This window comes from Perissodus microlepis, chromosome 10 (assembly GCF_051167445.1).
Source record: "Perissodus microlepis isolate ML-2025 ecotype Zambia chromosome 10, ASM5116744v1, whole genome shotgun sequence".
NCBI lineage: Eukaryota > Metazoa > Chordata > Actinopteri > Cichliformes > Cichlidae > Perissodus > Perissodus microlepis.
In genome coordinates, this window is record NC_140470.1 from 23,534,011 (window position 1) to 23,544,247 (window position 10,237).

The following is a 10,237-nucleotide window of genomic DNA, read 5'->3' on the forward strand; positions in this document are numbered from 1 at the left end:
CAAAATAACTTTTTAACTGCAACAATATCAGCTCAGTCTATGACTTTTAATTATCAAAAGATACAACGCGTAAGCCTATTAGGATCAAAAGAGATCAAAGTATCCTCTCCTCTTAGCGATGCCACGATAGTTAAAAAGGGCATTTGCCACATAAAAAGGCAGATCACACAAGAATACTAAATTAAAACTTTTCCTTATCAAAAATATGTCAGAGGATGAACAGAGGATTAAATGAAACATGAGCCAGAAAAATTACAAAGGAAGGATTTACGCAATTTGTGCTTTATTGACCAAAAAAAGCAAGAAAGATTGTACCGTTTCTACTGTTGATTGCGAGATCAGCGTTGATCCTTCATCCCTTCATATTCTAGCTAGCATACCTGAACGGCACAGTGCAAATCTATATATATCCACCGTCTCGCTTGTATATTCACAAAACCAGCTGAAAACAACTGACAGAAGGCGTCGCGAGATTGATACATTTGCAGACTCAAGTGGCAGTCGTGGCATTTCATTTGAAGGCATGAGACAACGACAGACAGAAAAACGTGGCTGCGACGCGTAGGAAAGAGAAAAAATAACAAGTTGTGTTTTTGCTTTTGTGAACAGGTCATAGAGAGGGTGCAGAATTTCTGATTAACTTAATTCCACCAAAATACCCTGACAGGAGACAAGGAAAAGTGAAAAGTTCTGCATGGACATGAGGAAACATTGTCTTTACAACTGGCCACAGTGAAGATGGTTTTTTTGACAGACTTCACCGAAGTCATAAAACAAAGAGGGCCAGCACCAAGATTTCCACATAGCAAAATCTGGGCAGTAGGAGTAAATCAGGCATGTTATTAAGACAAGTTAAATATAAAGTGATCAAGAAAAAAGAAGAATTCTGGCAATAGACATTTCTTTCTTATACATTAGTACCTTATCATCTGCACGATACACACATCCATCATCATTTAAATGGCTTAAACACATGGCATTATCTTTCACCTGAAGAGTAGCCCCGCCCATCGCTCCTTAACTTAATGCTTAATGTGTAGCCAAGATGGCCAAAAATTAATGAAAAGTAATAAAACTGCCACTACTTTTCATCTATAGTGTAAGCAGAAACATTGGCAATAAAGTGATTGTAAAAAGCTCATTTTCAGGGTCCAATGAAAGTTGTATTTCTCTATCTATATGCGAAAAAAATAACTAAACATGTTATCTGATTATTTCTATATGAAATAATACATATATTGGAATGGATATCTTTAATTCAGCTGCCCCATTATGTCAAACCGAGACAATTTAAAAGAGTAGAAGGGCTTTTCTGTTTTTGTTTTGTTTTTTAGGGAATAACTTAATATATAGGAACATTTGATTAACAGTTTCTGCTTCATTGCACTTTTTTGCATACTTTTGAAATATGAAAGGTAGTCATGCTTTCCACAGCAATTACTTAGGTGTTCATTCCTAATTTCAGAGTACATACTCAACTCTTCTATTAGTTCACGATCACATTACAGCCTAAAAGTTCAATTAACATGTAATTTTTGCAACTCTTAAGCAAAGTGTTAGAAATATTAAGACAATATGCAACAGATGGGTATAAAGGAACTGTAAGGCTGAAACAATACTAAAAAAAACTTTAAAAATAAAATAAAGAAGCCCCTAAGAAATCCAAAATTATTAACTTAATGGCAATAACAATTAAAAATATAACAAATAAGAATATATTAATAGGATTATCTCTTCAGACAACCAAAAAGGGCCATTAAAAAAAAATTCCCCAACTACAATATCCCCTGATTTCTTATTGGCCTATAAAGCAAGACAAAGCATCAATCAAGCTCCATAACAACGCACAGCATCTTATCTATATATGACCAGGAACTGGCTCTGCGTAAGCCGGCTATATTGTTCCTCTAGATTAAAAAATGTAGTCTCGGGTCATCTTGAGGGACGGCATGGCCTCATTGACATTCTGGTCCAAGCGGTGATAGTCCACAGTGTTGCGGGAACACAGACCCTCCTTCCAGCGCCGGCTCTGTACCAGGAGGTAGATCTGAAAAGAGCAGGAGAAAAAGCAAATCAATTCAATTGTATTTATTTAGCGCCACGTGGCAACAATAGTTGCCTCAGGGCACCTCAGTCACCATAAAGGTTTGCATAAAGACTGGATTGAAGCCTTTCAGAAATAAAATCTGAGTTTATATGGGAGAAGATAAATCTGCTACTTATACCAGTCAGGCATAACATCATGACCACTGGCAACAGAAGTAAATAACACTGATTATCTCTTCACCATGGCTTCTGTTAGTGGGTGGGATGTATCAGGGAGTGAGCGAACATTTTGTCCTAATAGATGATGTGCCACATGCAGCGAAACAAAATGGGCAAGCATAAAGATTTAAACAGTTTGACAAGTGGCAAATTGTGATGGAAGAAAGCACCAACAAAGTGAGCGTCAGAACCAGGGAGCAATGGACGAAGGTGACCTGGTCTACGGATGGGAATCGAGAACCAGTTCCCAGTTCATTTCCTTTGAGTTGTTAGTCTGCTTGCCTATCAGTCCTGCTTATGGGTTCATTTGCACTCGTGCTACAATCAGCTGATTTCAGTTTGTATTTCAGTTCATATGCCAGAGGAGGAAAATAGTGACACAGTCTGCAATGTGAATACGAACATTACTTTTATTTTTGTTTGACAAAGGGCGAGAGTGCGATGGTTAAGCGCAAACTGGGTCTGGAAAAGAAACAACTATGTTATGCTGCTATTATATCTTTGGCTCTTTGCAAACATGCCAACGCTAAGCTAGCTAAGAACCCAGAGTGATATTAAAACTCAGTGAATCCATTCAAGGATCTAGCAGAGATGGATCAGGGCTCTTTGGGCGGGAAAGGACGGACCAACACAATATTAGGCAGGTGATCATACCGTTACGCCTGATCAGTGTATGATCATGGTATATTCTACAATACGAATAGCGAAATTAAGCTGATGTTGTTTTATTATCTCAAAGTAGTTTTACTTGGTTCATTTTAATTTATTTAACACTTTGCCACTTCTAATTATTGAGTCTAATTAACTGACAATCCAAATTAGTAGAAGTTAGCAATCTCAAGTATTCATGCTTCCTTTGTTAACACAATAAGGCCTTCAAGCCACAGATCGTGTTAAATTTTACCTTTTAATTTCTATGGCTATGTTTCATTATTCCACTGATTCTCAATTAATCAACTATTCCACCTATAATAGGTTAAAAACATTAAAAACAGCTGGAGACATCAGTTTTTAGGTGACAAAATACATCAATTCAACTTAAAACAATATATGGCAAAAAAGCAGCATGACCTAAGATGTTAACATAATTATTCAGTAAAAGCTACTTCCTTAACTTCCTTATAGAAATACAAATTTTACTACATAAATAAGAAAAAAAATAACTACAAATTACACACAGAAGTTTCTGCATCAAGTTAGATGTCTGCAGAACACATTTGGCTTTTCCTCAGCTATTTGATCTGGATGAAGAAGTGATTCCTGTGCTGTGCAGCCTGTATCAGAGACTCCTACGTCTGTTTGACCTCTACAACCTGCTGTCGGATAGCTTTTGTCGGGCCGACACTCACCTTCCTCTTGTTGTGGTATGTGATATAGACGATGGCCACCAGGAAAGCCAGTATGACCAGATGAAAGAAGAAGTGGGAGTCTTCATCCTCTGTGTTGTAGCTGTGTTGTTCCTTATATTGAGTCACACCAATCTCATCAGGCTGCTCCCTGGTCTTATCTTGCTTTTCATTAAATTCAGTGTTTTCAGCATATCTGTAGTCATCATCATCCTCATCTTCATCAATGTCATTAACATCAGTGCCCATGTGCAGGTCTTGATCACTGTCCTGGTCTGTAGTTGGGGTTGGTTTGTCTTGAGGTTTGAACTCATCCGGCTCGTCCGTTGCAGATTTTGTTGGTTCATTAGTTTCGATCGTGGCGTTGGCAGTTTCTGGATCAGACTTAATGTCTGCTTCAGGAGCTGCTGCTGTTGCTTCAGCAGTAGCAGGTGTGTTCTTGGTGCCGTCATTTAGCTTATCAGAGCTATCGAACACAACAGTCTCACCTGTTTTTGGTTTTGGAACAGTCTGAGTTTTGATGTCGCTTTCTTCACGAACTTTTGGCTTTGCTGTGGTGGAGCTGTTGCCATCACTTTTTACAGGACCCTTGGAAACAACTGCAGCTGCTGGATTCTGATCAGTTGGTGCAGACTGTATCACCGTTGCTTCTTTGTTCACAGTGGTCAAAGTAAGATTTTGAGGTTGAGTTTCTGTGCTGTTTGGGGGCACTGTTGGATCAAAGGAAATAACAACGCAACATAAAACATAAAACATTTTCATTAACCAAAATATTTATTGCCCATCAAAAACCTAGAAAACTAGAACTTTGTTTTCTTAGCATTTGCCAACCAGTTTCACAACTACACTTTTTATCTCTTATTACGAAGACATATGTCTCAATCACAAAATATTTAAAAAGGAAAAAAAATATTGAAAATGAACATTAAATTGTGACAGTTGGTGCTCCTACATGAATTTCAATCATGTCACACTACTACACCTCAAGTGAGACTGCCACATATGGAAGTCCTTGAGCTGCCACAGAGAAGCTCATAAGGGGACATTTGTACTAAGCAGCAGCTTGTTTGTGTGGAAACGTACAACCTTCACTGCAAACTAGCTTTATCAATGAAAGGTTTCATTTTGAGACAGCTTTTTTCCTTGAACTGAAAACTATAAAAACTTTAGTTTTAGTTATCTGTGTTCCAAACTGGAAATTAAAACTAGTTGTGAAAAAAAATGTTTTAGTCAGTGAAATATAAAAACTTCAGATAATAAAGAAAAAAAAATTCTAAAGATTTTGTGAACTTTTTTATCCTATCTCCCACCCCTCACCGGTCATGGCAGACGGCTGGACGTGGGTGTTTGTATCTCCTGAATGACATAGTTGGTGTGTGCTCATGTGTATGTGTTTTTATGTGTCTGCATGTCTAAGTGTGCTAGTCAGTGAGTCAGTTTGTGCGTCCATAAGTTATTAAAGAAGAATGTGCTGGCTGCAATGAAGAGAAGCGAGCTTATCGGCATTCTATAGCTTCCCCTGTGCATCCCACTGCAAAATTTTGTGCTACTGAACAGACCAGATCAGCAGCTCAGAATTTTAGTGGCCCATGTACATTTTTATTGGCCTGCAAAAGCAAAGCTTTTATTTTCATATTTGTAAATATTCATAGAATATCATGAATAGAAATATTGCATATTATTTCACTTTAAATCTGTCAAAATAATGCCAAAGTTCTCTTTTCTTCACATTGGAATCTGTTGATCAGGTGGTTTGATGAAGGACTCCCACCAGCTTTTTCCCAATTAAGGGTTTTACTGGTGATCACAGTAACAGGTGGTGCTGTTTTGAAGGCTAGAAAAACATTTTCCTTCACTCCACCTGAGCTCACCGTCTGGTTAACAGCTCAGTCTCTTTGCTGTGTTTGTAGAGTCTGGCTCAACATTAAACTATTAGATCATCATAGTGTAACTGATGCTGTTGTCTTTTTTTGTTTTAAAACTAGAGGCTGTGTGGGTTAATGTTGGAATACTTTTTATCGACACACATGCTCCTAAATGCATTTCTTTTGCAGGTCTATTTAAAGTTACAAATGTGTGTGAAATGCTCACATTTACGTGCTGCCAACTAAGTGACAAAAGCCATGCATTAAATGAACCGTTGAAGCAAAATCATTGAGCTATTCATGTTACTCGATGAATCATTGCAGCCTTAGTTTTAATACCTATTAGTTTGGTAAAGATTTTATTACAACTTGCCTGATGAAGCACTGATGAATGTGTGAGATTCGTGATGTTAACAAGACTTTGAGTCAGCTTATTTCAAAAAGTTAAATTTTTATTGTAACACCTGTACTGATTTTCCCAAATCTAGCCTCTGACATACACCTTCCATCCTAAAAAAAGACAAACTAATGCTGACACCCTCCTTTCTCTCCAAAACTGGTTGCAAAAATTAAATAGGGAGTCAATGGGAGCTCATGATGGCATTTCTCTGAAACAAATGGCTCCAGTTCAAAAATGACACATCTCTGGGCTTCGAGTAAGGGCTCGTGTGAAAAAAGGCAAGCGTGGCTACATTTTGAGGGTAAAATGATGGCTGTAGGGTGAAAATTGTGGTTACAGCTGGAGATTAAAGAGATATTTTTCAGTCTAGGTTTTCTGCCTGTCTTCCTCTAGTTCTCTAATACACACGAATGGGGAGAGATTTAAAAGATTTTTTGTGACATTTTTGAAAATAACTGCAAAACCATTGAAGGTGCAGCGACAAAAATATGTTAGTTTTGTAGGCACAGTTGTCCTGGTCAATTTGGTGTGACAACGGTGTCTGTAGGACAAACATTTTGGGAGAAAATTGGCCCAAAGGAAGGAGAGTCACAGCAAAAAAAAGTAAGAAAGGCTGGTCTCTCCATTCAAAGTTAATGTGACTCTACCAACAGAAAAGGTGGAATATTTCTGAAACAAGCTGCTCGTGCCACAGAGGGCGGCAGCCACACTATGATGAATAATAATAATAACAATAATGGCTGACCACAATAACATATACTGGGATTGTTGCCATCCAACTAATAAAAATGAAAAGTGATTAGATTAACATGTATAACAGTATAATCAGTATAAAAACATCATCACTCTTAAACTGAAAGACCTTTATTTATTTAGCATTGCAGAAAAAGGGACATGTTTTGAACTGAGCATTTTTTCCTTTTTCTTTTTTTTAAAGTATTTAAATTGTCAAGAATCTGTTGCAATCAGCCAGCCTTCCTCTTTCAGTGACACCATTCACCCAACAAGTGTCGACTTTATTTCATCCTCTGGGACTGGGAGGCGTTGCTTAGCAAGTGACAGGAGGAGAACACTGGGGACTTGAGGCACTGAGTAAGCCATCCCCAAGTGAAGAAAGGGTCTATTCATATACAAGGGCCTTGGCCCATATAATCTCTGAACAGGAAAGCTTTGTTGCATTAACACTGTGATATAACTTTAGCTTTTAAGCAGTTGACAAATGACTTAATATTTATAATTAAGCATTTTTATAATTAAAAAAAAGATAATGTGGCATCCTGTTCCAGATGAATTTGCATTAAAACCATGTGACAGACGTACAGTGTTTCAATTTAAAGCAAGTAAATATTTAGCAGGTTAATCAAACAGAAGTCATCCTCCCTCTCTACAATTTTTTTTCTTTAACATCCTGTTTTCCAGTGACATAGCACAAACCCTAAAACCCACAGAGATGTTTTTAGATTATTTCGGCTAAATATGCAACTTCATTTAAAACAGGATGAAATGTTAAACAATTCAAATTGACAACAACAACAATACCTGCCACTGACTGAAATATTACACCCTTTACTTACGTCAGGAGGTTTTCTTAATGACTCACTGACAGAGGGTTAATAATCAGTGTAGATATATGGTGGTACATCTGGAACATGTCAGTTTATCTGACCGCCATAACTCATTAACCCTCAGAAGAGCATCTATTGATAGAGGCTTTAAAAACAATACAATCTTGTCTTATATTATGAGGTAAACAGATATTTAACTAGGTAAAACTGAACAATACAGATCCATTATAAACATACAGTAGTTGAAATGTGGTAGAGGTTGGAGATAAAGGAAAATATGACTTCCTGTTGATGGTTTCAATAACTTTGTTATGGCCGCAAAACTGTCAAAAGACTCTCTGACGCACTGTGAGTGAAACTTAAGCAAAGCTAATGTTATGAATTTATGTTTGCAGCTTAACGTTGAAACGCTTAATTTTATTTGAAAGAAATATTAGCACTGTCTTCAACGTATAACATATTTTAACTAGAAATCATTTTTTGCCGAATCGCATTTCAGTGCCAGGGTAAAGGCGAGAGTTTTAAAATACTACTAAGTCACTTTTCCGAAACAGAGAAAGCCTGTTACCTGCCTTATTTTTTCCCCTGACACGGCGGATACTAGCATGACGGGCTAGCCAACTAGCTAGAGCAGGGGTAAACCCTGTGGCTAAGTTTAAAGGAAACTTCATCTCAGATACTTCAAACAAGTACGACATACCTTGTGTTTCATTTCCATGCAAAGGAGCCGACAGGCAGCTGCTCATCAAGAGCTGGAGAACAATAGTCAGAAAAAGATCAAAAATAATTCTTCTGCTTCGCCACATATTTCCGCATGTCGCCATGTTGGTGCGTGAGTGAAGGGGCGTGGCTGAGTGCGGACGTACACAGTCTGTGGGCGGTGTGAGTGTACGAATCAGTTGTGAGCGGTGAAGTTTGAAGTGAAGTGAGCTTAGTCTATGAATATTAGTCCGTCTAATGTTATGTTACCCTGTAACTTATATCAAACATATGTAATTTGCTGCTAATAGTAAGAGTTCCCATACTTTCTCCATTCACTGATAAAGGGTCATTTACCTCGCTAAATATAGGTCAGAATGTAGTAATTGCGTCGTATGTTAGACTGAGTCTACTCATCTTATGTGACACTTGTTATAATTATGCTTAAAAAGACAAAAAAAAAACGTTGGGCCTATTTATTAGGTATGCCTTACTAGTACAGGGCTTGGATCCCCTTTTGTCTCCAGAACCTCTTTATTTATTTCTTCGGAACTTACTGACATGGTGCGATATCCTACTTGACGTGGCCATCAGAACATGGGCAGACTTCGGTCATGTGTTTAAATGATGCCCAGATGATACTAAGGGGTCAAAGTTTAAAACAAGGCATGCTAGAGCCATGCTGTCCTGCTGCTTACACAAAATTCCAATCATACCATTCAAAGGTTGCAACAGGAATCAACTCATTCTTCATCACTCGCTTTTCCCCTCCTCCTTTGTGTGCAAAGGGATTCTGTGTGCAATGTAGCCACGGGTTCCTGTTCTTAGCCAACAGGAGTGGCATCTGAATGCTGCTGTAGCCCATCTCCATCAGCATGTTGTGAGTTTAAAGATGGTCTTCTGCATAACCTGGTTGGCAGTATCTCAGTTGTTATTTGAGATACTGTTGCCTTGCTATCAGCTCGATGCAGTCTGGACATTCTCTTCTAACAGCAACAGAACATTTACACCCAGAGAACTGTCGTCACTGGATATTTTAAGGGAAAATCCCGGATCAGCAGTTTTTGAAATAGTCAAACCAACCCGCTGCTACAACCAACCATAACACATTCAAACTTGAATCACTTGAATCACCTTAACATTTCTGGTGCCTGATGGGAACTTCAACAGGTCATCTTGATTAAGGATCAGGCTGTACCTGCTGCGGAGGTTCAGATCTTTTGGAGTGAAGGGCCCACTCCTGAAGACCCTCTATGACTCTGTGGTGGCCTCAGCCATCTGTTACGGTGTGTTCTGCTGGGGCGGCAGCATCTCTGCTGGGGACAGGAAGAGACTGAACAGGCTGATCTGGAGGGCCAGCTCTGTTCTAGGATGCTCTCTGACCCTGTGGAGGTGGTGAGTGACAGGAGAATGGTGGCTAAGCTGTCATCCCTGTTGAAAAACATCTCCCACCCCATCCAGGAGACCCTGAAAGCACTGAACAGCTCCTTCAATGGCAGGCTGCGGCACCCACGATGTGGGATGGAAAGATTCCACAGGTCTTTCCTTCCTACTGCTGTGAGACTCCACAACAAGGACTTTGCAGCTGACCAAACACACACATCCACACGTGCAATTCTCTTTTTCTGACAACGTTGCATATTATTCTATTGTATATAGTATCTTGTTCTTATGATCTTATCCTATTGCAGTGTTTTTCATTTTTGCTACGTAACTTTGCACTGCCCACTTTCTGCTGTACACAAGAAATCTCCCACGTGTGGGACTAATAAAGGTCAGATTGCTGCCGTATTTTTGGCTAGACTTAACCAATGGAATAGGTTTATCTAATGAAGAGCTGTGAGCTTATGTTCAAATAATTTCACGTGAGAGTGGTCAGAAGGTTTATGTGGAAGATGTTAGATCTTTGTAACTCTCCACTCCATAAACCAAACATTTATCAGTAACAATGAGTCATGTGCTCCCATCCAAATCATCTTCAGCTGTAAAAATAAATTACCCACCTGTCTGTTCAAGAGTGTTTTCATGTGGGCAGACATTATCACCACACCAGTTATGGTCATGTGACAAAAGACAGGAGAACAAATACGCTCAGAA

General features: G+C 38.7%; 1 protein-coding gene across 1 annotated transcript; it reads right to left on the reverse strand.

The window, feature by feature from the left end:
• Positions 1-266: 266 nt before the first annotated feature.
• On the reverse strand, positions 267-8,298 carry c10h5orf15 (chromosome 10 C5orf15 homolog). The gene is made up of 3 exons (XM_084940730.1): positions 8,142-8,298; positions 3,615-4,321; positions 267-2,047 (listed from the first exon to the last, which is right to left on the reverse strand). Exons 1-3 carry the CDS (start codon positions 8,263-8,265, stop codon positions 1,913-1,915), a joined length of 966 nt encoding a protein of 321 aa, XP_084796856.1. The 5' UTR covers positions 8,266-8,298; the 3' UTR covers positions 267-1,912.
• Between the last annotated feature and the right edge of the window lie 1,939 nt (positions 8,299-10,237).

Coding starts and splice junctions, on each gene's coding strand:
- c10h5orf15 (XM_084940730.1), bottom strand. CDS start 8,265: ATGGCGACATGCGGAAATATGTGGCGAAGCAGAAGAATTATTTTTGAT. Junction 4,322..8,141: donor GCATGGAAATGAAACACAAG/GTATGTCGTACT, acceptor TTGATCCAACAG/TGCCCCCAAACAGCACAGAA. Junction 2,048..3,614: donor CATACCACAACAAGAGGAAG/GTGAGTGTCGGC, acceptor TGCTCTTTTCAG/ATCTACCTCCTGGTACAGAG.